The sequence below is a fragment of the Periophthalmus magnuspinnatus genome, chromosome 23, assembly GCF_009829125.3.
Source record: "Periophthalmus magnuspinnatus isolate fPerMag1 chromosome 23, fPerMag1.2.pri, whole genome shotgun sequence".
Lineage (NCBI taxonomy): Eukaryota > Metazoa > Chordata > Actinopteri > Gobiiformes > Gobiidae > Periophthalmus > Periophthalmus magnuspinnatus.
In genome coordinates, this window is record NC_047148.1 from 22,069,243 (window position 1) to 22,097,204 (window position 27,962).

Consider the following 27,962-nt stretch of genomic DNA (forward strand, 5'->3'; position numbering starts at 1 on the left):
AATGAGTTCGACGCCTCTGGTCTAGTCTAACGCAGCGACTATCCACGTAAAGTAGGCGAGATCTGCGACAGTCTAAGCTACTTTTGATGAGCGAAGACCAAAATAAACAAATATTCACCGTCATTTATTTATTTATTTAACCCGGAAAGTCCCACTGAGATCTGGAGTGTCACTTTCAGGGGCGTCTGGGCATGTTTAGCCAGAACAAACCTACGCAGATGCGAAGAGAACACGCAAACTCCACACAGAAAACACCCTACACCGCCTGAGGAATCGAACCCACGACCCTCCGGCTGAGAGGACGAAGCACCGCCTCGCCGCCCGACTCGCTGTGGGTAATTTAGCGTCGCAAAAGTCCTTGGAAAATGGGATGAAGCCAAAGTTGCATGAAAGAACAGGAGCGCACTGGGGGCAGGATTCATTAAAAGTATTGAAAAAACAAAAACAAAACAAAACCCTGACTCGTTGGTGATGGGGTGAAGCGCTCAACCCTGCGCCACTGTGACTTAAACCGTGTAATAAAAACCCAGACGCTTCAGACACTTTTAACCAGTGTTTTATTTCTACACAATAAATGACAGCAAAATGAACAATGAGAGTCCTCTCTTGACTTCCTTATGAAAATATAGAACACATCAAACATCTTTTATGCCATGAACCAGAGCACCAAAATATATATATATACTCGCAAAGTATGACCGGAACACGTTACTGAATATGTGCCTGAAAAAGTGCATTCTGTTGAAGAAATAAACACGGAGATCACCAGGGTTTTAGTGGAATGATACAAATGGAACGTCTGAACGCAGGAGTCGACTTTGTTATTGACGATTTACACTTTAAGAAGAAGAAGAAGTGATCCGATTTTTCTTTTTACAACAAATAAATAATCTGTGAGTGGATGGGTGACAGTTGTGACGACAGTGTGTGTACTAAGCAGTTCTGAGGAAAGAAGTGCTGACAAGTGGCGTGATGGAGCATCACAGGTATATTTTATATATATATATATTATATACGATATCTTTTTCCAGCTCGAAGGTGATACTTTGACACTATGCACAAGAAGAGAGTCATGGTTCATCTCTTTGAATAATAATGATAAAAATCAATACAAGAGCTACTCCCATTACAGTTAGTACATGGTTTGCAAATACAATCTTTTTATCATATTATTTACATCTTAAAATATATTTGTTGAGCAACTGGGTACGAAACGTTGCAATATTACTACTAGACTTCACATATGTAAATACACTTTTCTGTGTTTCCCATTGAATAAAAAAGGGCTACTTTTCCTTTTTCTTTAGAGTTTTTTTAAACAGACATGGACCCTTCAGTTCTCAGAGGCCTGTGAGAGGTACTTGTGTGTACTTCGATACACATACACGAGATGGCACATTAGTATTTTCTCCACAAAACGATAGCACTTCAAACACTCTGAAGACAAATGCCACTAAAGCTCGGACGCTTTGAGCTAGCTGCGTGTTTGGATAAATAGAGAGGCAAGTGTCAGGACGGGGGGCGGTGGTGCGAGGGGAAGGGGGGAGGGGGGTGACGTTCGCGGGAGCCAGGTGAAGCGGACAGGAGAGGTAGGCCCGGGCGTCGGTGGGATGTCCCGTGGAGAGACAGAGAAGGGAGGTGAGGGAAGGTGCCACCCCGGGAGAGAAAGTCTGACTCATTGGGTCGGGCAAAGTGCCAGTGGCCACCAGCAGGACCAGGGCAGCCTGTGAGTACACAGTTTAACACCTGGACAAACACGCGTCCGGGCCAGGAAAAGCAGACCGGCCATGACCCCTGCTCGTACCTCACCTCTCCTCTCCGGCCTCTGCGTTCCCAGGGCACCTCCGCTCTGCGCCTGCACCTTAACGTCCAGATGACCCCTCTGTTTTGCACCGTGGAGGTGAACGATATCAGAAATTATCAGACTTTTGCCTTCACAACTTTTATGCATGGTGTGCATTTAAACAAACATTGCAATAAAGACAAACATTACATTCTGCTTTAGGAACAAAAAGATACAAAGCATTCAATACATAGAAACATCTTCACTGCCCGTCCACTTTAAGGTCAGTTTTTATTTTTTGCGCCTTTTGTGTCCACTCGATAATCCACTGCACGGACCAAATGAGTTCAACTCACCCAATAATTGTTTTGTTTATATGAACAAAGTAAAATAACTTACATGGACTTTTAAATATAACTTAAAAAGTATAACACTCTCAATAAATAATTCTAGTATTTACACCATTGTTATGAGAAGCAAAAATATAGAAGCAGCAAAAATTACAGGCATGAGGTACAGCGAGGAGTCCTGTGATGCCTACAGTAGAGAGGTGACATCCACAACACGCCAGTCTTCAAATTCCTTCCAGTAAAGTTCTGAAGTTATGGCAAACGGGTGATTTCTCTCAAAGTGAGTGTCCTTTCCACTTGGAGAGATCTGGGGTTTGTTCAAACAAAGAAAAGTCCGATGCCAGACTGAACGACAACAGAATATTCATAAGGCTGGAATGGCGTCCCAGTGATGTGAAAAGCAGATGAGGAACCACAGTACTGCATGTCATTGGTTTAGTGAAGTCAGTCCCACCCTACTGGTAACAGGTCCATATAAAGCAGCTATATTTGGATAATAATCATTACATAGAATTGTAATATATCAACATAACTATTTGTTTTACCATGAATATAGGATATTTTATACAAAGAGTTGAAACAATCTCTGATGAAGATGCATCTCATAAAAACTGGGAGGTTCTTCATATAAGTATTTCATTCCAAGTTCTCCCATTTTGTTTGATTTTTTTTTGTTTTTTTGTTGGTTTGTTTTGTTTTTTTCTCCAAAATATACACCTTCAGTCTCTGGTGATCTCACATACATCAGACAAATAAAGGACAAACGAGAGCAAATATCGATCGTATCACAACATATGTACAGAACGAGCGAGGGCGAGGATACGGACGAGACGGCTCACCCTCCCATTTCTGCTGATGATTTCATCTCTACGACACGTATAAAGCACTACTCAAGGCTACGAGAAGAACAGGAAGAATCACCAAATATATAGTTGGCTTTGATGACGGTTATGACAATAGCAGCTTCTAAACCATCTGACATATACAGAATTCTCTTCTTCTTCTTACATGGCAACGAAAAGTGCAGTAACTGAGGTCAATAATACAAACACTGATTAAATATTCAGTAAAAAAATAAAAACAAGAAAGAAGTACAAATCAAAGTAATACATGCCTTCCCATTCACAAAAGAGTTATCTTATACTATTTTGGATTTATGGTTTGGTTTCTCTCTACCGATACCGGCTCCTTCGGCTCCTTTTTCTACCAAACGACTCCTTAAACGTCTCAACGACAGGCGCCTTCGGCCACGGTTATGGTCGTGTAAAGAGGAAATAGCAGCAAATATGGTTCAACACACCCAGAACCCTTCAACACACCATTCTGTGGACCAACATAGGTTGTACGGACGAGGAAGATTTGATAATTTGGCCGTTTTTTTTCCGTTTTTTTTATCCGCAAGCGATGCATAAACGACACTACGAAGCAAAATAGAATATTCTTGGATTAAAATAACATTTCGATAGTAAATCTGTGGAGGTTATATGCAAATTGTACAAAGGAAACTACAAAAATATGTCCGTAGTTTGCTGGTTCAAAATGACGTGACGTTTTCGAAGCAGCAAACGACTTCTTTTTTTACGCAACTACTGCCATACTGATAAGAGGGTAGTACATCCAAATGTCCAAAATGCTGTATCGTCAGTGCAAGTGGCCATGCTTTGACACCTCGCTAGCACCGACTACATTCTACGTAAAGCTAAGATGACGTCATTGTTACGGCTTGAGATTTGAACGTTAAACAGGACATTCGTAAAAGCCATGCATGGAAGTGACTAATCGTTACATACAGTTGCGCACATGTTCTGGATTTAAGGGAGAGGAGGAAAAAAAAAAACTCGGTGTGACGCTTTCTTTTCTGTTCGGTCATGCCAACATCGCAACACATCGACACATCCGCAGCCACGTTTGTGTGTTAAGAAAAGGCACCCTAAACTTTGGACTCGATAGATTTGAACATACTGTAAAGGTTTTTTGTTTTTTTTTTAGGAGTCGCTACGATTCGTATATTAACATGCACGCTTTGACGGACCGGAGAAGAGAAGAGAAGAGGCGCTGCGCTGATTTTTGAACATGTGCGGGTGATGAGGAGCGGCACAATTACACAAGCCATGCTAATGTTACTTTCATTATGCCTTCGTGATTTAGCTGCGAGTAGAAAATGATCCGAACAAAGAATATAGATTTGTTTAATCAGCGTCGCCGTTCGTGTTCGTTTGGCCCATGAATACTAAGTGATGTGACTGCAGTATTCCCCAGGAGTTCACTTTAGACTCGCTCACCTCACAACGCGCACGTTTCATCCTAAACTTTGACGTGTAAATAGCCGGAAAACTCAAATAAGACGACGCGTATCCCGTAAAGAACCTCCCGTGACAAACGTGTAACATTGATTTCTGGGTTTCTTTCGCTTTCACAAACTATAAAGATCGTTACATCCACGTTGGTTTAAATACCTTTGGTTCAATGTAAGAAATGCAAAGCAAGATCCTAGAGCTGGAAGCAAATCTGCCACGAAACAGCTGCATGCTACCTACGCTTGGTTATGACTTTTAAAAGATATTTTCATATTATTTCCCCCCAAAAAGTTAGTTTTTTACTTCCTTTTGCTGTGTTTTTGGTGTAGTAACATTCCTAATTAGCAGGGAAAATAAGTGTGGTCATGTATCGCTCTGGTGTAATGAGACATTTGAGCTGGTCTGAGTTGCAGGATGGATGGAGAGGTATGCCTGTTAAGCAGCATGTGCAGGTCTCCCCTCTGTCAGTGTGGTGCCAGTGAAGGGTCCGTGAGCCGCTCAGCCCACAGAGTGCATGTGCAGCTCCTTTCTGTTCTCCACGGCGTTGGGGTCCCGGCAGGAACACTCATCTCGAATGTCACAAGACATGGGGAAAGGAATAACCTGAGACAGAAGAGACAGCGCAGTTAAAATCACAGAATCTCACTGTAGATGTCTCCGATTCAACAATGTTCCTCGAGTTTCAGGTCAAGTCAAGCCGCAGACGGACCGTTTTTAATCACATTCTAATGATTATTATTAGAACACGGATGATCTGCAGTTGTGCCCAGTAAATCGGGTAGTGTAAAGAAAAAATAAGATGTAAAATACCGCTGCAAAAAGAGCGAGCCGGATTAGATGTATGCACGCTCCACGCCAAGACTTTGTACTTTTAGCTAAAGCTGCCTGGCTGGAAAGTGGGATTCGGCAGCGTGTCATAGTTCAATCCTCTGCATATAGAACAGCTCCTTTATAATAGCCGTGTCTACTACAGTAAGGCCTTTAAACAAATTGCACGCTGAGCTAATACTTCAGCACAGGTAATTACTGAATACATTACCAGGAACTGACTGAGAAATGAGAATCTTTCATTTACTAAAAGAATTCAGTCTAAAGCAACGAACGGACGACACTTTCTGCAAATGTTACTCATGATTCACCTAAAATACTGTATTCTGGACTCGTTTTGTCTAAATAAATAACATTTGAGGCGAGTCTTTGACATTCACTTGGCCCGGGCAGCTGTGGCTACACCAGAAGTTTATCACCTGAGTCTGGAGTGAAGTAGTAAAAGTTAAATGTTACATAAGTCAAATGCATTGTCATCATTATGTTGTCTTATTACTTATTTGAACGTGCGTTATTTCCTCCACAAATCAGACCATATCAGACACGCTGCAGGGAAATGCATAAAACAAGAATGCAGTTTTACTAAAAAGCCCGTTAAACATGTCTCATACAACATCTCAACCGTTTATCTTCTTGTAAACATTCTTTCCACATCCTCAGTCTTAGCGGGTTGTGTTGATTCCAGTGATGTAACATTACTGAGCTGAGAGGGACATGTCTACAATGAAACTTACTCAAATTTGTGAAAGAGGTTGATCTGAGTAAAAGATAGAAATCGTGCCATTGGTTAAAGGTGACTTTGAGAGTCTTCTCCTGCCTCTAACCTCAGTCTGAACCTTCAGCCTGAACCTTCAGCTTAAACCTTCAGCTTAAACCTTCATCCTGAACCTTCATCCTGAACCTTCATCCTGAACCTTCATCCTGAACCTTCATCCTGAACCTTCATCCTGAACCTTCATCCTGAACCTTCAGCTTAAACCTTCATCTTAAACCTTCATCCTGAACCTTCATCCTGAACCTTCAGCTTAAACCTTCGGCCTGAATCTTCAGCCTGAATCTTCAGCCTGAACCTTCAGACTGAACCTTCAGCCTGAACCTTCAGCCTGAACCTTCAGCTTAAACCTTCATCCTGAACCTTCAGCCTGAACCTTCAGCTTAAACCTTCAGCTTAAACCTTCAGCTTAAACCTTCAGCTTAAACCTTCATCCTGAAGCTTCAGCCTGAACCTTCAGCCTGAACCTTCATCCTGAACCTTCATCCTGAACCTTCATCCTTAACCTTCAGCTTAAACCTTCAGCCTGAACCTTCAGCCTGAACCTTCATCCTGAACCTTCAGCCCACTCACTTTACCTTGCCTCATTACTTGCCACTTTCCTGCCGCACACCTACGCCTCAGCTCTCACTTCATACTTTTTTATCTGTCCATCTGAAGGGGATGTGGGTGGCATATTTGACACGCTTTCCGTTGACCTTGACCTCTGGGGTGGCTGGTCCAGCTGCACATCTGGCCCTGACGTGGGGCGCTCTCAGGGTGGCTGGGAAATGTGACTGGACGGCCTTGTAGGGGCCCTGAGGCCGCCCAGTGTCCCAGGACTCGGGGAGGAGGTCAGGAGGACACCCACTAACAGCCATATGAAAATCTTTGTGGGGAATATAAACTTTACCACAGAGTCATAATTCTTCTATCAGAAAAAAGGGGAAAATACTGGTCATTTACTAAAACGGTTTCATTTTTCAGCGATATCAGATGATGACGCGTCTGTGTTTTAACATAAATCTGGACAAAAGTTGCATTATTGTGCCGTTGTATCGTTTATTTCTCTCTTCTTCCACTGTGGAAAGAGCCAAAAGGCGAGTGGTCAGCTGTGTGCCCTTTGAAATGCTTTGGTTAAGAATGTTTTGTGGCCAGCGCCGCTACAGTGACAATCACGGATCATCACCTCAGACCCAAACAGAGACTTGACGCAGAGTCGGTCAGGTATGGAGCACAGAGCGCAGTAAACAGGGCGCACAGACGGGGAGGGGCCTCACTGTTCCACCAATGCAGATAGAAAAACATACAAGCACATTTAGGAAAACTTATTTAGACAGGCCAAGCCATATAACTATATAATGGGTGCCCTCTGTGCAGCGCTTCCAGCATTTAAGAAAGGAATTCCTCCCAAACAAGGGTGGAGGGGACGGACTAGAAACCAGGTTTTACGCAGGCAACCTCTTGGAAACACACACTCTTTACCCTTTCCTCCTCTTTGCCCTGCCTCTCCAAATCCAGCCAACAGCTTGCAACTATTAAGGGGAGATCCTGTGGTGACCTTACGTGCAGCCAGTCCTTGCACCTTCAAAGCTCCTGGGGTGGAATAATACGCAGCAAGTCATCCAGAACTCCTTAATACACAAATCTCTAGCAAAATAAAAGGTGAGAGCAGTGCGCTGTGGGAAGGGAAGTGAGAGTAAATGAGCAGCTAAATTCCATTGGCTTTTGCTTTATTACACCTATTTTGAGATCCCTCTACCGCAGTTAGTCAGCCCAGACTCAGCAGCCTACTGGATTTTTAAGGTCAAAACACAAGAATATAATGTGTTGTCCCTATGCAATTATAAGAAATATATTTGGACCTCACAAATGGAGCGTAATGCTTCACATAAAACGTGACAACAGCTGTAAACGCAGAGACCACAGGGATCTTTACTTATACTTATGACTGACAGGAGAAATGTGAAATGTAAAATAAATGTGATCAAATGTATTTAAGCTTTTATGGTTTATCTTGAGTAATAATGTACAGCGACTACAACATGTGATTTTTAGTTTACACGGGTTTGACTTTTTCCACCTTTGATTACTGACACTGTCAGAGTAAAGCTGGAACATAAAGAACACACTTTTCTTACCTAAATCAACCTTTTTGTTGATGCGGTGGAGGTGTGGATGCGCTCAGTGGGGTCTGTCACTGACACTGAGTTATGCACATTTTGACTGGGCCGGGGCCTGGACTGGGGCCAGTCGATGAAGACATGAGATAGTGTCAATCACCGGCTCTGAAATCACTCAGAAGTGAGGTCACTTCCCACTGGACTAGTCACTGACTTTCCTTTTGCTTTTCAAACCACAAAAGCCTCTATCTGATACAGAAATAGAAGAAATGTCAGGTCTCTGGTCCATTTCAGACTAAAAAGTCGGTTATGTTAACCAAATGTTAAGTGGCACTGAATACTACTCTTGGTTGTAGTAAATGTAGCATAAATGCAATACAGCAGTACACATAATTACTTTTGCAACTTTTTTAGCAGCAGTGAGACACAGCAGACTTACGGAAGTAATCAAATTTGCTTTTCAAGTCAAATTTATTGTGGCCACAGAAGCCAATACTTACTGCAACTCACCAAGACCTTTTTAAGTATTAAGTATTTTCCCTTTAAAAGTACCAACTCTGTATAAAAAACTTTGGTGAGTGGAAATAGTATCTATGACTGTGCAAGCCTTGTGTCCCATTTAGCACTTGAGGAAATGAAAATGCTCTGGAGTCAGACACATTGACAGAGCCAGTGAGGCACACAGACTGCACCATAAATCCAGGCAGACGTACACATAGATATGCCAAGAGCACGGCTAAAGCCCACTGCCACACTCTGAAACACTGGCCCAAAGCTGCTAATGTGCTGTGAGTCACATTCAGATGCTCAGCCGAGCAGCTGCTGGCCCACACCGGGCCCGCTCATATACGTAAGAAATAGTACTTTTCATATCAGTATACTCTGATCAAATATTGGAACTGGGCTGAAAAGTCTAGAAAAAGAAAACTCGGAGAACAACAAATACGTGTTTGACGTCTGGTGACTCCCACTCAGCGCAACGAGTCACAAAAAAGATTATGTTTCAAACTCATCCAAAATGACGCATCATGAACTGTGTCCACTGCTTCTCAAACTTTTCACACCGTGTACCACCAAAGATAATATTTGGCGTTCCGGGTAAAAACAGATCTAAACCGAACTATATCAGGCATAAATCAAAGCTAAACAGGATAAGAATAAACTGTGGAAATGATAGTTCTGCAGAAATATTATCCTAAAGGACGACAAAACCTTTATAGATTTGTCTCTAAATACAAATACTTAAAAGTACAGAGGGCCTCAGCTTGTGTACCGCTCGCTCCATAGTTTGGTGTACTCTGTTCAAGTCCTTTCAAAGTACTTTATGTGGATTGAAAGTGTTATTGTAAAATGTCAAGGATCCATAAAGGGCTTCAAGTCTTACATCAAGTGTCCAACGAGACTCCGACAGGACGCAGTTACATTTAGGACAAAGATGATTAGCGTCGTAAAGTGAGCAGGGTTTAAACGGAGAGATAAACTGTGGGACTGACCTTCTTGGTCTTCACTGTGGACTGGCAGCAGTCTCCTCCGTCGTAATTACAGAACGCTCTGTTGTTTACAGCATCGCAGTAGTTGTCTCCCATGAAGGGCTAAAAGGGCAAAGCAGAACGCACCGTGAACACCAAAAAGCACCCGAAAAGTGTGAGCGGCAACTTTTTCGTGCACTTCAGCATCTATAAATGAGTAAATTTTGCTGATTAATCCCATGCATTACATTTCCTCATCTGATTGTGAGTGTGGGCCAGAAGTGTAAATCAAACTAAGGACACCATAAACTATTCACTCCACAAAACACTCCAATAATGTGATTTACGTCTTGCCCCACCCTCTGTACTAAGGTCACCAATCAAGTCATCCGCTGGGTCCCACTCACCAGATGACATTACTTTTTTCTATAAAGTGGCGTAAAAATCATACGCGCACATGTTTTATAACTGTATCATCATAAACAGATAATATTCAGAACGAAATCATGCAGTTTTTATTCATCCCATTGTAAAAAACACCTATTGTCTTATTGTTTTATATTGATTTTTTAATTTAAAGTCTTTGGTGTCAAACGTAAAGTGCGTTCTAAATAAAATGTATTATTATTATTATTAAAAACAGACAATGAGGTCACGTCAAATCTAATATACAGCAGAATATCAACTGGCACAACAGAGAACAATCGTATCAAGATGCGTTTGGAGGTTATTTTGCCTCTGATTCATTCGTTTCCAAGTATGTGTGAGTTGGGAAATATATTTACAAATGGGGACCGGCATGATACAAATTATTAACCATTATTAATGTGCACTCGTTATGATGTGTAGTTAGTGAAACTGAGATCAAAGTACGTCTGGAGATTAAAGTGGATGTGATGAATGAGACGAGGCGCAGACAAAACCAGGCTCGTTTATAGAGTCTTACCTCACAGCCCTTGATGCAGTGGAGCAGCTCGGGGTGTGGATACCACTTCAGTCCCATGGTACACACTATATTCTGTAGACAAATATATCACAGAGGTACTATTAGTCAAGCGTTCGTAATAATGGACATGTTTCGTACACAGCGGTGCTTAAGGACACGCTATAGGTCAGTGTTACCTTTTCATTCAAAACGCAGTGACAGACGCACGTTTTAAACTTCACTGAAAACCATTTTGTTTGGTTTTTTTTGGACAAATAACGAAAAAGTACAAAGAAAGGACACGGCGACCAGGTGAACCGAGCGTCCAAGCCCCTCGGACAGTCCCTCAGCTCGGCTCATACCGTTGTTACGTCCTATGTGCAATACTCAAGTCACTTTACAGAAATGTTATATTAGTCTATTTTTAGTTTATTTTTAAGTCTATTTTAACCTCCTGAGACCCGAGCTCCTGCAGGACTTTATTTGCAAAAATGATTGAGTGCTTGAACATATATATTTTGTGTAAAAAACAAAATGAGAAACAATTGTACCTCTAGGAAGACATGTGCCTTTAAATAAAATAAAATAAAAAAAATAAATGAATAAATAAATAAATAAAATAAAAAATAAATAAATGAATAAATAAAAAAAATAAAAAATAAATACATGAATAAATAAATAAAATAAAATAAAAAAATAAATAAATAAATAAAATAAATAAATAAAATAAAAAATAAATAAATGAATAAATAAATCAATTAAATTAAAATATATATATTAAAATACAATAAAAAACAAAATAAAATAAAAAGTAAAAATAAAAAATAATTAAATAAAAAAATGAAATACAAAAAAAAAAATAAAAATAATAATAATTAAAAAATGAAAATAAATAAAAAATAAAATAAAAATGTAATAAAAAAAATAAAATAAAAATAAATAGATAAATAAATATTCTAAACTCTTAGAAATATTCAAAATTGAACATGTTCTTGTTGCTGTTCTTCTAAAAATTTCCACTGTGGCCTAAACAACCCAAAAAGTGTTGTCCACAGATGAGGACACCAGGTCTCTATTTATCTATTATCTTGTTTTATTGCATGTACCATTTTCCTTCTGTTCTTTAACTGTGCGGTGCAACACTGGAATTTCCCCACGGTGGGACTAATAAAGGCAGATCTTCTCTTACGCTCCGCCGTGTCATTAGATCTGTTTTAGTTTGTGTGTTTTCTGTACACAGCAGAGCCTGACCTCGGCCCGGGCCACATCTCAGACCCCTGTGTCTCAATATATCACAAAATTGGATGTGCTTTTCTTTTTGGGTACTGCAAACTCAGGTATTTTTCATTTCAGTCCCGTCAGCAAATCAATGTAAAAAGAGACATGAGAGGGACACGAAGACACGAAGGCGGAGCGGAAAACAACAAAGCGTCTCGGGATAGTGACGGAAATAAATGACGCTTTGCAGATTAAGCTCACGAGAAACGACGGCCCCGTTTACCCGCGTTACTTGAATATTCGAACTAACGGTGGATGTTTGGTCGCGCTCTGGGAGTCGTGTGGCTGCGGTGATGTCATCTCCAAACTCCTCTCTCACCCCTCCTCTCCTCTGTTCTCCACATCTTTTTTTTTTTTTTTCTCTTCGCATGGCCGTAAATCATGATAACCCATGACGGTGGCCTGGCTTCACCCTTCATACGTATGGGATTCTCACCCTCAGAAGTCTCCCCCGGGCGCTCATAACACGTAAAAATAGATCCATCCGAGCGCCACGGCGGACCGGGTCACGTCGTATAGAAAATGACTAATTCCACCGCGAGCCCCGAAGAGTCGTTCTGCTGATAAAAGGAGGAGGACGCAGCGGGATCGTTAGGTATCGGGAAGCAGAAGACACGGAAGTCAGAGGATTCTAAGTGGGTCAGAACTATACAAGTGAAAAGGAACTATAGAACTGAAAAAAGAACTATAGAAAAGAAGAGACCCATAGAACTGAAGAGAACTATAGAAGTGAAAAAGAACTGTAGAAAAGAACTGAACTATAGAACTGAAGGGAACTATAGAAGTGAAAAAGAACTATAGAAGTGAAAAAGAACTATAGAAGTGAAAAAGAACTGTAGAAAAGAACTGAACTATAGAACTGAAGGGAACTATAGAAGTGAAAAAGAACTGTAGAAAAGAACTGAACTATAGAACTGAAGGGAACTATAGAAGTGAAAAAGAACTGTAGAAAAGAACTGAACTATAGAACTGAAGGGAACTATAGAACTGAAAAAGAACTATAGAAGTGAAAAAGAACTGTAGAAAAGAACTGAACTATAGAACTGAAAAAGAACTATAGAACTGAAGAGAACTATAGAAGTGAAAAAGAACTATTGAAAAGAACTGAACTATAGAACTGAAAAAGAACTATAGAACTGAAGGGAACTATAGAAGTGAAAAAGAACTATAGAACTGAAAAAACTATAGAACTGAAAAAGAACTATAGAACTGAAAAAACTATAGAACTGAAAAAGAACTATAGAACTGAAGGGAACTATAGAAGTGAAAAAGAACTATAGAACTGAAAAAACTATAGAACTGAAAAAGAACTATAGAACTGAAAAAACTATAGAACTGAAAAAGAACTATAGAACTGAAGGGAACTATAGAAGTGAAAAAGAACTATAGAACTGAAAAAACTATAGAACTGAAAAAGAACTATAGAACTGAAGAGAGCTATAGAAAAGAACTGAACTATAGAAAAGAACTGAACTATAGAAAAGAACTGAACTATAGAAAAGAACAGAACTATAGAACTGAAGAGAACTATAGAAAAGAAGAGACTGATAGATGCAGTTTTTTCATTTGTCTTCGTGTATTATCATCTGATGATCATTTTAAAGTGTTGAATGGATGCAGTTTGATTTTATTAAAGTTTTGCGGTACACGTTCATAAGTATAAATATAAATAAACAACATCCACAGCACATCCTTGCACTGGTGGTGTTAAATGTTTGGGTCTTCTGGTTTCATAAAATAAAAAAAAACCTTTTTTTGGTCTATATATTCTGATCATCCCATGGATAATAAAATACATATATTTGAAAGTTTTTGTTTTGTTTTTTTTATTTAATCACAAATAAGAGGAAAATGCACTGTATTTCATGATTCGTTTTAGTATTTTAAAACAAAAAATGTCAGTTTCTGAGTAGAAATACCAAATACCCATAAGCACAGTGACCATATTTAATATTTAGAAGAAAAAGAGAGATCCATATAACTGATTTACCAATGTTTTTGGACTTTAAAGAGAAAAAGCAAAGCATAAACCTACATTTTTGTGTGGGTGAGTTTGCATATTCTTGGTGTAATATAGTGGATAACTTTGTACAACCTAACAACAAATTAAAGTGGATATTAAAATAGCACAGCGACAACAAACTCCACCGTCTCAATAACTGGATCCTGGGCACAGACTGTTCCTTAATGCTATAATTTGACAGATATGTATGATTAAGTGCAACCCCCATTGATTCTCTCTGATCCAATCCCCAAAGTTGATATAGTATCTCGTTCCCTCGCTGCCCGGAGTCCTCTTGACTTCTGGAGATGTCCACAACACGGCCGCGGTCTCGAATTACCGCCCGGCACAAACTGTATCAAGTGCACAAATCTATGAAAAACACAGCATTTCGTATCCACGTGGCCAAAACCCATCCCTCCAATCACCCACCGCAAAGAGCTGCTGACTCAGTGTGACTCAGACCAAAACAAAAGCAGCAAAACACGATTCACTTCTGTTCTCATGATGTTTTTATTATCCATACGCTAAAAAGTCAGGAATCTGTTGGGGTTTATGTTTATCTGAGGAAAAAACAAAAAACTGATACTGTTCGAGTACTTTTCGCATTTATCTATATAGAAACTAAAAAGCAGAGGTCCTAGTATTGACCCCTGAGGTACTCCCATAGAGGTGGTTTCAAACGGGAATAGATCTGTGGAGAGGTGACCCTGCTTACAGTAAGAACGTGTGCTTTTTGCTGTAATTCAATAAATACAAGATTATCAAATGACTTTCCAGGCAAAGCAATAACATATTTTTTAAGTTAATTTATAGATTTTAGATTTTTTTTCTACAGGTATACTACAGGAGTTGATCACCATTGCAGGTTTAATCATTTTTTTTATGTCTCTTTTAGTCGTAAATGTATTAAAATGGCAATTATAATGAACAAGGAACGCGTGTATAGCTCAAAAAGTGATATTTATGTACCAGTATGTTGCGTGTTTCCTAGAATATTGCCCTTATTATTGAGTTAATTTATAGATTTTTGGATTTTTTTTCTATAGGGATTAGTCATCATTGCAGGTTTAATCATTTTTTTTATGTCTCTTTTAGTCGTAAATGTATTAAAATGGTAATTATAATAAAGAAGGAACGTGTGTATAGCTCAAAAAGTGATATTTATGTACCAGTATGTTGCGTGTTTCCTAGAATATTGCACTTATTATTGAGTTGTTTTATAGATTTTTGGATTAATTTTCTATAGGGATTAGTCATCATTGCAGGTTTAATCATTTTTTTATGTCTCTTTTAGTCGTAAATGTATTAAAATGGCAATTATAATGAACAAGGAACGCGTGTATAGCTCAAAAAGTGATATTTATTTACCGTTATGTTGCGTGTTTCCTAGAATATTGTCCTTATTATTGAGTTAATTTATAGATTTTTGGATTTTTTTTCTATAGGGATTAGTCATCATTGCAGGTTTAATCATTTTTTTATGTCTCTTTTAGTCGTAAATGTATTAAAATGGTAATTATAATGAACAAGGAACGCGTGTATAGCTCAAAAAGTGATATTTATTTACCGGTATGTTGCGTGTTTCCTAGAAATAACCAATCGATACGGGATTTCATGTTACATCTCAGTGTACGTCGTATATGGATCTATTAAAATAAACGCTCGGGCTTTTAAATATTACCTGAACACTTCTGTGGCGTACCATAAACACTGGCGTTATATAGAACAGAGAGGATGAAAGGACAGCAGCTGGCATTCTGTACTGGAAATAATAGAGCGAGGATGTGGAAAGGGCCTGTGAAATTCCATAGAGACGAGTTGCGCATGGCAGAAGTTTGCGAAGTGCGTCTGTCAGAACGCTAACGTGCGCAAACATCAAAAGAACCCACCTTGACTTTGGGTGGGTTCCTCCAGTGCTCCCTCAGTACGTTGTCCACGCTCATGTTGCTAGGGAGGATCACCACATCGTTTGTGCTCTCTCGGCATGACAGCTCGCACTCTTCACCTGCAAAAATGTATAATTACACTGTCAAATAAAACACGAGGCTTGACCGAATGGAGACCTCAAGAAAAAAGACACGCAGATAAAAGAGAAACGTTTAGATACTGATAGAAATTCGACAAACTGAAGTAAAGAGGCTGCGCTTGTTAATATACCGTAAATTTCGGACTATAAGCCGCTACTTTTTTCCCCACGTTTTGAACCCTGCGGCTTATACAACAGTGCGGCCACTGGGGGGCGCTCTAACAGTGAATGCAAAAGTGAGACATGGGGAAAGATTATGAACTGAACTGCTTTTTAGACACAGTTTAAAAAGAAAAAAAGCGTTTCCTAAATTAAAACTATAAAAAACCTTCAGTGTAACATCTTTCTGGGTAAAAATCTCATGTTACAACACAAAAAAGCTGCGGCTTATATTCAGGTACGGCTTATATTTGTACAAAATTGACTTTCTTTTCCAATTTAGCTAGTGCGGCTTATATTCAGGTGCGCTCAATAGTCCAAAATTTACGGTAATATGTGCAGAGCTTAAAGTAGTAAAGAGATTTCAACTAAAACAATGCGATAAATCATAAACCGTAAATCATACCTATACCGTGTCCGCGTTTGCAGGAGTACTGGAGGTTGTGGTGGAGGTTTTGAGGTAAAGAACATTGACCTTTGCTGTGCGGGCAGAGGCGGAACGACCCTGTCCAGTTTCCATCTTTCCTGCATCGGATCATATTGGAAGTGGTGCTCTGCAAAAGAAGACGCGCATTGGCGAAATGACCATTTAGCCGTCCGCAAACACACACACAAACGCACACACACACACACGCAAACAAGCGGGGAGGCCAAGGACACAGAGGAGGTATCCCGCTAGAGAGGGGGAAATACAATCCAATTATTATTCAGCATCCAAGCCTCAATGCCTGAGAGACAAAGCAGATTAAAAGGTGTATACATTACAAAAGTCAGCGACAGGGCTGTTCTGGAAATCCATATCAATCTAATTATAATGGCGTCAAATTGAGTAGGTCTAGAGAAGACAGGCACAGAAACAAAAGGTCCAGCCAAACGTAGAGGGCAGACTAGCGTTTTGAACAAGACGAGCCGCGTTTTAGAATCAGATCACACCGTATTAATCATATCCACTTAATTAACCGTCTATAAACTTATCAAATCATGCAAAAAAAATGTGTAATAGTTCAAGCAGGCAGAGAGAGACAGGAAATAGATGGACAGACCTGCTTGCATGGAGCGTGCAGCAGCCTCACCGTATGGGCGGAGCCTCCTGCAGCGGCACTGGCGCTATTACCGGCAGGATCGGTGCAGTTGAGTCTACAGATGCTGTCGAAGCGGAAACCGTCCGTGCAGTAGTAAGAGCCGTGGAAGATGGGAGGAGGCGGGTCGCAAGTCACCGGCTCGCACGCCCCCTCCAGCCAGCTGCCGTCCTCCGTGCACTGCCGCTTGAACGCCCGCCTGAAGTGGGACAGCGTCTGTGTTTTAACGCTCGAGTGCATTTTAAAAGTTTTGAACGTGTACCGTGTGATATTCGACGCTGACCTCTTGGGTTTGTTAGTGACGTGGTAGCCCGGTTTGCACTTGTACTTGCAGAGGGTGCCCACTTTTAGACCGCTTTCGTTGCAGCGTTTGGTTTGCAGCACGGCGTTGGGGACGGGGGGAGGAGCCGGGCAGCGCAGCTCGCACAGGGCCTCCGGAAACGACCACAAACCGTCCTCCAGACAAGTCAGAGTGTTGTTGGTACCTGTCAGAAAGTTTTGCAAAGAAACATCGAACATTTACAGACCTTTTTTACCGTGAGAATCGAACCTTGGATGAGTCTTACCGATGAGCTGCGCGGGTTCACGACACTGGAACGTGATTTTCTTGCCGTAGGTGGTGCCTTCGGGGTACATGAAGTTGGCAGGATGCACGTGATACTTGTCCGGCATGCCGCAGTCCACGGGTTCGCACGACACCTGTTTGTTCCACTTCCCGTTCGCACAGGTGATGGTGACCGTTGAGTCCGACTGTTCAGAGCCAAGCAAAAGTATTTAGTGCGTTTTACAGAACAGAAAGGCTACGCTAATTCATATTACATAAACAATAAGCAGAAGTGTGAGAGGTTCTGATTATAAATACACCAGTTTGTGACAGAATCCTCGACACTAGACAGAACTGAACCAAAGCGATTCAGCGCTCCAGCCCAACAAGTGTGCGATCAGTGTGTAACCCAACAAAGCTTGCTCAGGCCTAAGCTCACTGTATGTCAGTAAACCACGTGGGCCCCTCCACAGATCAAGTAACTGCTGATAGCATTTGTAAGGTCAAGTCATGCCACTTAGACAACTGATATCCAACAAATGCACGATCAGCTCAAACACAAAACACATTGACTTTAGCTGAAGTGTGACAGCGTATAAAATACACACACTGTCACAGGGGACAACCACTGAAACACCACAGTCTGCAATGGGATCCCTTTACTGTTCTATTTTTATATTGAGCTGCAAAGAAAAGGCTTTGTGAGGCACGTTTGGAAATGGATGGAATTTACAATCTACTCTAAAAGAATTTTGATACGGGGCAGTAACATTTAGATACATGGATGTGACAGAGTGGGACGTCGGGAGTGGGACGTCGGGAGTGGGACGTCTGTGTAACCCCCTCAGTCCAGGTTCGATCACAGTCAGATCACAGAAAAATTCAGATCTGTCTAAACGTCTTCACTATCACATCTTTTTGGTGACAGGTTTTAATTTTTCTTTTACTAAAGAAGTGTGAATGTGTTCACACGTGCGTGTGACGGACACGTGCTTTCTATAACGTAGACGACACAAGTGCGGTGGCTCCTCTGTAAAACATTAACATCCTGTCAATTATAACAGAATCATGTGCTGTGCATAATTAAAACCAGAAGATACAAGCTCTACAAGAAGATATGACTTCTGTGAAAGTGACAAACACCCGTGGTGTTTTGAGCTGTGAGCACAGAGTGAAATGTTTGTTTGTTTTCTTATTTGCAGCGTCACTATACATTCATGTGTCATAATCACAAAAATGCAGTGGGAAATTAACATCATCTGGTTTCAATAAAAAAGTTATTTTCATATTTGCATGCAAAAAGTGGAAAACATAACTAAACATTTCTATTAGACATGAGTTTAAACTACATAACACAGAAGTGCAGTTTACAGGAATATTTTATCTTTGTAATTTCCAGTAACTGGAAGTAACTTCTGCACCGAGAGTTTGGTCCAGAAGTGTAAGGGACTCAAAGACAAATGGAGCGATGGGGTGTGAGCATATTTCTTCAGTCTGTGGATTTGGCTGTCAGCGAGTGACATTCACTTGCACTGCATGCACACTTACAAACCATAATCACATGCACTGGTAAACTGTTACAGAACGGCAGAAGAAAGGACGATTTATTGTCTTCTAGTCTCATGGAACTGCCTTTTACTTAGAATAAGAGACACATAGAAAACAATTTTCCAGTAGAAAACTCAACATACTCAAAAAGGTGTTATCTTCAATTTGTCTTTCCCAGAAGTCAATGGGAAAATAAAAGAAAAAAAAGAAGAAAAATGGTTTAGAAAAGTCTGGAAAGGCTCACGTCGGACAGAGCGTGTGCAGGTGAGTCTCAAACGAGCGGACACTTCCAGCTGAAAACAAACTATTAGATCGAGACTCTTCTGGATGTGACTCAAACAAGTGCAGAGATTTCCCGAGCAGATTTCTTTATCTAATCAGGTGACGCTCCCAGAAGCACTTTCCCTGTGCTAAAGCAGGAACACGACGGCATTATGAGCGCTTTACGTTGTGTCTTTTTCAAATATCAAACATCTGACAATGAACAGGCCATAATATAGAGAAAGTACTATTTTGTAGATAAAAAAGTATGGTCTCTATCCTCGTTTCAGGAGGACTACGGTAACACTGTGGTAAGATTAAGGCCTGGACCCAATAATGAGATTTTTCCTGTGCATTTGATCAGTCCTTCAGTGCCGTTGTGTCTCCAGATCAGGATGCCCCGTCTGAGGGATTTTAACTATTACACGAGGCTGATGGTAGAAAAATACTCAGAAAAAAGCCAGAGAAGACCATGCAAACTCCGCACAAGGGAGGCCCCACCCAGACCAGAACCTGGACCTTCTTGCTGTGAGACAAAAGCGCTAACCAGACAACCACAGTGCTGCACAATAAACACACTAATGCAAGCCTCTTTTTTTTTTTTTCCCCCCAAGCTTAAACATAAAAATACCGCGTAGCCCGTCTAATTTATACTTTCTTGTTATTCATTGTGAGCGTCGGAGTTCGTAGGGTGTGACACGTGAACCCATTTAGAGATTGTGTTTTAGATAAATCGCGCCGAGTGGACGTGCGGATGCTGCATGCTGTAAGAAAACAGCAGCAAACGCATGCCCTTTCCCAGTGACTTAGACGAGCGAAGCAGCGGGAGGGGGGAGGGGAGAGTCTGCGATGATGTCATGGTCCCAGCGGAGCGGAGATTCAAAGTGACTGTGGTGAAGTGATGGTGCAGCGTGCCCACCGACAGACTCGCCACCGCGCGGGGCTTCACTCACACGCCATTATATATCCAATGTAAGTGAAAGTGTACGGCGGGGGGGAAAAAAAAGGACAAGATGCGTTTAATTGTGCACCTGAATCTTAATGATGTCACGTTTCCAGACCGCAAGCGTCGTTTTGGGAGGTAAATCGATAAAAACAGACCAGAGGGAGCGCGGTCTCTAACCTCTAAACTCTCTAACTCGCTAACTCGTGTGGGGGTTCACTCGGCTTAAACGCAGATTCAAATCAAATGCGCATTTCCCGTCCACGTGCGTCGTTTATTTATGCAGTCTGACGTTGCCCCCTGACCTTTCTCTCGAGCGCTAACGTGAACGCGCTGACGGGTCACTGACGGGTGCGGTACCTGGCTCTTGATGATGTCGTCGTCCTGGTGGACTTGGAGGACGTAGCCGGAGTTGCAGGAGATGGTGCAGCGGTCGCCGTTGAAGAAGTGGCGACTGGAGCTACTGCACTTAAGCTCTGCATTGCGGATTAAAGGTTCCTGGCAGTCGATGGCTTCACACGAATAATGTACACAACTAAACAGAGACAGAGAGAGAGAAGACGGATGATACAGACACGGCTGCAGACGCATGACACATATGTTCTTATAAAAATTAAAATATATCGATCGGAGGCTAGCGTCTAAAATCAATAAACCCACACACACAGAGGAATAACATCATTACAAACACAGGGGTACATTTTAATAAAGATGACTGAACACTGTTTACAGAGTTGGACATAGCTCTGTGTTAGTTTCCTGAGACATTAATGCACTTTAAAGTCTGAATGACGACGGCCATTTTTACAACGGTCCAGTCTGTAACACACAGTCCCCTCGTTTAGCCAACAATCTGCAGCTACAGAGCATTAAAAAAAGGGCAGAAATCATAAAACACAAGGTTATACTTTCACTCTGTGGGATATTTTATTCATTTGTTTTGTAAGGAAGCTCATCGTCAGGTTTTTTTAAGGGGAAAATATGTTTAAAAGACATAAAAGACACAGTTAAGAGCTGCATCATCTGTGTTGAGTGCTGCTAAAGGCTAACGCTGCGTGCACAGGCCTCATCCTACAGTTTAACAGGAAAGAAGCACATCTGTAAGAGCGGTGTGCTAACTGAGGCTAACGGAGGCTAACGGAGGATAAATGAGGCTAACCTAACTGAGACTGTGAGGCTAATGGAGGATAGCTGAAGATAACAGAGGCAAACTGAGGCTAACTGAAGCTAATTGAGGCTAACTGAGGCTAACGGAGGATAAATGAGGATAACAGAGGATAAATGAGGCTAACCTAACTGAGACTGTGAGGCTAATGGAGGATAGCTGAAGATAACAGAGGCAAACTGAGGCTAACGGAGGATAAATGAGGCTAACTGAGACTAAGTGAGGCTAATGGAGGATAGCTGAAGATAACAGAGGCAAACTGAGGCTAACAGAGGCTAACGGAGGATAACTGAGGCTAACTGAAGTGAACTAAGGCTAACTGAGACTAAGTGAGGCTAACAGAGGCTAACTAACGACCCGTGAATTCTAAATATCATGTTTGATGTTGGTCATTGAACATGAATTTATTAGTTGTATTAAGTGGCTTGGTGTGTGTGTGTGGGGGGGTGTGGGTGTGTAGTGTGTATTCACCTCTGTCCAGTGGGATTGTAGATCTCGTTGCTCTGGTAGTGTCTGTAGTGTGTGTGTAGTGTTTGTCGTGTGTGTAGTATGTGTGTATAGTGTATGTAATGTGTGTATAGTGTGTATAGTGTGTATAGTGTGTATAGTGTGTATTCACCTCTGTCCAGTGGGATTGTAGATCTCGTTGCTCTGGTAGTGTGTGTGTAGTGTGTCTGTGTAATGTGTGTATAGTGTTTGTAGTGTGTGTATAGTGTTTGTAGTGTGTGTGTAGTATTTGTAGTGTGTGTGTAGTGTGTATAGTGTGTGTGTATAGTGTGTATTCACCTCTGTCCAGTGGGGTTGTAGATCTCGTTGCTCTGGTAGTGTGTCTGTGTAGTGTGTGTATAGTGTTTGTAGTGTGTGTTGTGTGTTTGTCGTGTGTGTTGTGTGTTTTGTATAGTGTGTATTCACCTCTGTCCAGTGGGGTTGTAGATCTCGTTGCTCTGGTAGTGTGTCTGTGTAATGTGTGTATAGTGTTTGTAGTGTGTGTAGTGTTTGTCATGTGTATAGTGTGTGTATAGTGTGTGTTGTGTGTTTTGTATAGTGTGTATTCACCTCTGTCCAGTGGGGTTGTAGATCTCGTTGCTCTGGCAGCCGCTGATGGTGATGGGATCGAAGGATTGGAAGGAGCGCATGCCGACGCCGGAGATGGCCACGAGGTGCGAGTTGAACATGACGCGTATGGCCTTGGTGTGGTAGAACGCCATGGACAGGTCGTGGCTCACGGGGATCACCAGCGGGTTCGTGCGGCAGCTGAGGCGCCACTCCCCTGTGAACACGCACCGTGACGTCATCCTTTAAAGTCTAAATAAACGTTATCGTGCACAGTTATTGATCGTTTATTGTGCGTTCGTACCCAGGCTGTGGTTGCCTTCGTTAGTGTCCACCAGCTGCACCGTGATGTTGCACTGCGTCTGGTCGATGTAACTGGTCCCGTCCGCCGCCAGGTGAATGATGACCGCCGCCGCCACCATGGGATGTGAAAAGTGAGCCTGCGCAGAAGAAGACAATGCAACGACAAAAATAACCAACTTTATCGCAGGGTGGAGGTGGGTTTTTTAGATTTTTTTGTGTAATTTTTCATGCTTTTTCACAGCGTCTCAATCTGCATTGTGTTCTGTGTCCTGATTGGCTAAGGGGCAGTAGACCATTGTGTCGTGCATCCTGATTGGCTAAGGGACTGCAGACCATTGTGTTCTGCGTCCTGATTGGCTAAGGGACAGTAGACCGTTGTGTTGTGCGTCCTGATTGGCTGTTGGACTGTAGACCATTGTCCATCAGTCTCCTCCGTGCCGTGTCTCCTGTCCAGTACAGAATGTGTTCAGACAAATTTACATAAACGTTGGATCGCAGTGTGACTCCGAAGTGCTGTACGTTTGCAATTTGTTTTCTCCCCGACAAAACCCACAATGTCGATGAAACGTTCTGCACCAACAAAATGAGAGAGAAAAGTGTATAAAGTGTGCGGTGAGGGGTTTTACAGCCTTAAAACATAGAATAACTAAAAAATAAAGCTGATACTTCACGGATTTCGCCTATTGCGGGTTATTTTTAGAACGTGACCCCCGCGATAAATGAGGGACCAGTGTAAATAAGCTCTATCTGGACTACGCCGCTGTTTTAAAGCCTCCAGAGAGTCGGGGCAGCGTTGATTTGTTGGTCACGTGACGCAAATTAACACTACTTTATATCAGATTTTAGCAGCGAAACTTTTCCCAAATTCTCTTAAATGAATGGGGTGGAAATGGGCGGGGCCGAATAAGGTAAAACGAATTTCTCTTAGCAACGGAGACTGTGCTTTTCTCTTACATCTTAAAAACTATGCTCACACAGATTTGTATTGTCATTAAATCGTAAATATGTGCCCTTTTCTAGTGACTTTCCAGTGTGTAGCGTGGAGCGGAGACGACACTCTGCCAGGATGAAGATAAAATCAATTTGGAAAAAACATCTTAACATTTTGTCCCACTTTAAACAGCTCACAGTAGCAGTATGTGCAAGGTCTTACCTTGAGCCAGTAGTTGGAGTTTCCCCAGTGTGTCTGACTGCCCCCGTGGCAGGGGAACCATGCGTACTGCGAGACGCCGTCTGACAAGTCAAACACCTTCGACTGGCACGTCTGGGCAACACAAAACAACAACACAATAGTCACAAAGACAAAGAAAAAATAAAAAAACACTGTCTTTTCACGATCGAACATTCAAACTTTTTCCAAAACTGTGACCTGTTTCTCCTGATACGCTCCAGTTACATTGCGTTTTATTCATTTATTTATTATTATTATATATTTGTTAACTAAATATAACAATCTGCAGTGACATTAACTCCACACATGACCAAAACAAAACCAGAAAACTTGCATAAAACATTCAAAACTGTTGAGCGTTCAATAACCAAACCAGATTCACACTTTGTACAGTCTGTGATGAACTTTAAACGCAGACCTCGTGTCATCAGCAGTTAAAATATACCACATAAAAAATTAAGACAGCCAAAGGTGAGGGAGGGCAAACACCCAAGGACAGCGAGTTTCGCCCGCGGCCCTGAGCAAGTGAAATGAGACACCGGTAACATGAGAGTTCTGCTGGAGAAGCTACTGTAAGATCCTGCCACAATGGAAAACTGGTCAGAGCAGCGATCTGTCCATATATCTGCCCCAGGATCTGTCGACTTGACCTTTCTCCTTCGAGCTGAGCGGGCGTTTTAGAGATGCAGGTGAGTTAACGAACACCTGAGAGCAGCCGGGAGTGTGGTCCTGTCTGGGATTGTGTAATCGTACAGTCAATAATAAACACACAAAGACATCGGGTCATTTCTGGAGTCACTCCTGCTCTAAAATGTGTGTTATGTGAGTGCAAAGGCAGGTTTGGTGTGGTTTACTGTCACAAGAAGATTCCAGAAAACAAACAGGTATCGAGGAGGAGTAACTCTATGCGGGAGCTACAGCAGGAGGAGTACAAGGCCACAGACAGTTTGGATGAGTACACAGACACTGTGACGTCATACATTCAGTTCTGTGAGGACAGCATCGTTCCATCATGCACCAGGGTGACTTTTAACAACGACAAACCCTGGTTCACACCCAGACTGAGACATCTGAGGAGGGAAAAGGAGATGGCTTTCAGGGCAGAAGATCGTGAAGGCTACAGGCGTTGCAAGTATGCTTTTAGCAAAGAGGTGGAGAAGGCTAAAGCGAAGTACAATACACGTCTGGAGAAGCAATTCTCCACCAACGACTCTGCTTCTGTCTGGAGAGGGCTTAGGCAAATCACCAACTACAGGCCCAAAGCCCCTCCAGCCGTGGACAACAAACAACTAACAGAAAAGTTAAACGGCTTTTATGCGAGGTTTGAAGTCTCACACCCCTCCCCCTCCTCCCTCACCATCATGGACATTACCTCCAAACCCACCTCGGACCCCGACCCCCCCCCCCCCTCCCCCACTGCCCTCACAGTTTTGGTGCAGGACGTGACTAAACTTTTCAGGAAGCAGAATAAGGTAAGGCCGCAGGCCCAGACGGTGTCTCTCCTTCCACCCTTAGACACTGTGCTGAGCCGACCATCAGCTCCCTCATCAAGAAAGCCCAGCAGAGGATGTTCCACCTGCGGCAGCTGAGGAAACTCAAGCTGCCGGTCCAAATGATGGTGCAGTTTTACACTTCCATCATTGAGTCCATCCTCACCTCCTCCATCACTGTGTGGTTCACTGGGGCCAGGGACAGAGACTGCAGCACATTGTGCCTCTGCTGAGAAGGTGATTGGCTGCTCCTTCCATCTCTACAGGACCTGTACGTCTCCAGGACTCGGGGCGAGCAGGCCGTAGAGCAGCTGACACTTCTCACCCTGGACATGGACTATTTGAGCCTCTTCCCTCTGGCAGGAGGCTACGGTCCATTGGGACCAGAACCTCTCGTCATAAGAACAGTTTCTTCCCCTCTGCTGTTTGTCTCATGACACTTTATAATATCTGCACAAAACTGGACAGTTTATAACATCGGTCACTTTAATAAGTCATGTTTGCACTGTTGTTCTGATGCTGCTGTTGTATATATTTTCTACCTTTAAGTATTTTATTAGATTTTTAAGCATATCTTTTTTTAACTTCATGCATGCCCTTATTTGTATTTGTATTTATTAAGTGTTTTTATGTTGCACTTTATCACCACAATAAGTTCCTACGATGGCAATAAAAGGATTCTGATTCTGATTCTGATAGTGTGTGGCGAGGGATTTTACAGCTGCAAAACAAATAGAATAATTGTAAAAAATAAAGCTGATACTTCGTGGATTTCATCTATTGTGGGTTATTTTTAGAACGTAAACCCAAATTATCAAACAGCTCCAGCATTTTCAGAAGCTGCAAACATGATGCTAATTTAACAGGAGCTTTTGTATAAATTAATCACTTATTCATACCACAAAGGTGCCACTAACTACACCTTCATCCACACCCCTCCTCCTCATCCTCACGTATCTCCCCGGTGTTTCTTGCACGTTAAACCAGGAGCAAACACCATCACTAAAGGCTCACGCGGGAGGAATTAGTGTGAAATCGCAATCGCAAAACGACAATATGCAGTTTTAGCGCGGCGTCTGACAGCAGTAACACTTATTCTTCCGCGCAAGTGTCATTATTACTTCGGAGGACGACAGTTTGTGACGTATCTTCAGCCCCGAACGACACTTTCATACATTCAGTTCTTGCTATTTTCCAAAAAGTAGAATTCAAACGAAACCGAATAAACAAAAACTGTCAGTTCCGCGTATCTATTTAACGTGCGTTCACAAGGAAAACCATGCATCTTCTTAAAAAAGGTATTTAGCAGGAGACGCGTTCAGACACACACGCGCACACGCAGCAACACATGGAGTTCATTTGCAGCAGTTGGCGAGCGAGCGCAGCAGACACCGGCCGACCCCGGTCTGCAGACGCGCACTGTGTTTGTAAATCACCACTTCAGATAAAAGCACGAGGAAGTGTCTCTAAGCCTAAGGGGAAATACTGGTCGCTAAAGGTGAGGGAGAAAGTGAAAATGCCAGCTGTCACACCCAATCGCTTCAAAATCTATTATACGTTCGCTGGAAACGTTCATCAAAAGGCCGGAAAACAGTAAAAAAGTAAGAGCGGTTCTTTAGTCCGGAGAGTAATGACAACGATAATGGGTCTAATAGCACGTACTGTAGATTAAACAAACACATAAAGACACAAAGAGAGACTCCGACACATTTCACTGGACCAGAAGAGTCGTAATGCAGGTCTTGATGAACCAAAAACATCAAAACGCGACGGGATATTCACCTAATTCTGGAGTCTTACTGTCGTGTTCGCCGCCATCGTCTTTTGCGTGAGGCTAATCTTCACAGTACAGTTGTCCTTCGCTATATCGCGCTTCACCTTTCACGTTCTCGCTGTTTCGTGGATTTTTTTGTCATTGTGTTCTGCGTCCCGATTGGCTAAAGGACTGTAGAGCGTTGTCCGTCGGTTTCCTCCGTGCCGTGTCAAGTTTTCTCCCCGACGAAACCCGCGATATCGATGAAACGCTCATCATCAGATGCGATTTACCCGTCTACTCGCCCCGTCTCGTCCGCACTGCTGGCTTGGCTTAGCAACGCTGTCACTCAAACCTGTTGCTAACGCTAGCAGAAGCGAAAAGGCAGCTTATTTGTCTCTTATTAGCGCCTATATCTTGATTTACAGACACAATAGCGAAATAAAAGCCCCAGGATCATGCAGAGCGGGTTAATACGAACATTTAAGACCCAAATGACGAGTCTGACAGCAGCAGTTACAGAGAGAGGCGACAGTTTTTCAATAGAAAGCGAATTGGAGCCGCTAGCAGGTTAGCTACGTCCATTGCTCAGGTCACAACCGCCGCCCCGTCCCACCAGGAAGTAGATTTATAACTTTAATAACCGTCAGATCTGAAA

General features: G+C 42.1%; 1 protein-coding gene across 2 annotated transcripts in view; it reads right to left on the minus strand.

The window, feature by feature from the left end:
* Positions 1-1,864: 1,864 nt before the first annotated feature.
* Positions 1,865-27,962, minus strand: part of pappaa (pregnancy-associated plasma protein A, pappalysin 1a) — a 54,847-nt gene continuing 28,749 nt past the window's right edge. The window contains exons 11-22 of one of the 2 annotated variants that reach the window (XM_055231620.1): positions 24,044-24,154; positions 22,892-23,027; positions 22,591-22,804; positions 20,730-20,904; positions 17,640-17,823; positions 17,357-17,558; positions 17,068-17,272; positions 16,401-16,548; positions 15,699-15,814; positions 10,548-10,619; positions 9,626-9,724; positions 1,865-5,033 (exon numbers count right to left, since the gene is read on the minus strand). In XM_055231620.1, the coding sequence (XP_055087595.1) occupies positions 4,929-5,033; positions 9,626-9,724; positions 10,548-10,619; positions 15,699-15,814; positions 16,401-16,548; positions 17,068-17,272; positions 17,357-17,558; positions 17,640-17,823; positions 20,730-20,904; positions 22,591-22,804; positions 22,892-23,027; positions 24,044-24,154 (1,767 nt within the window). In that variant the 3' untranslated portion in view covers positions 1,865-4,928. Of the gene's footprint in view, positions 5,034-9,625; positions 9,725-10,547; positions 10,620-15,698; positions 15,815-16,400; positions 16,549-17,037; positions 17,273-17,356; positions 17,559-17,639; positions 17,824-20,729; positions 20,905-22,590; positions 22,805-22,891; positions 23,028-24,043; positions 24,155-27,962 lie in introns of both variants that reach the window. The other variant, XM_033990280.2, reaches the window with a different exon arrangement.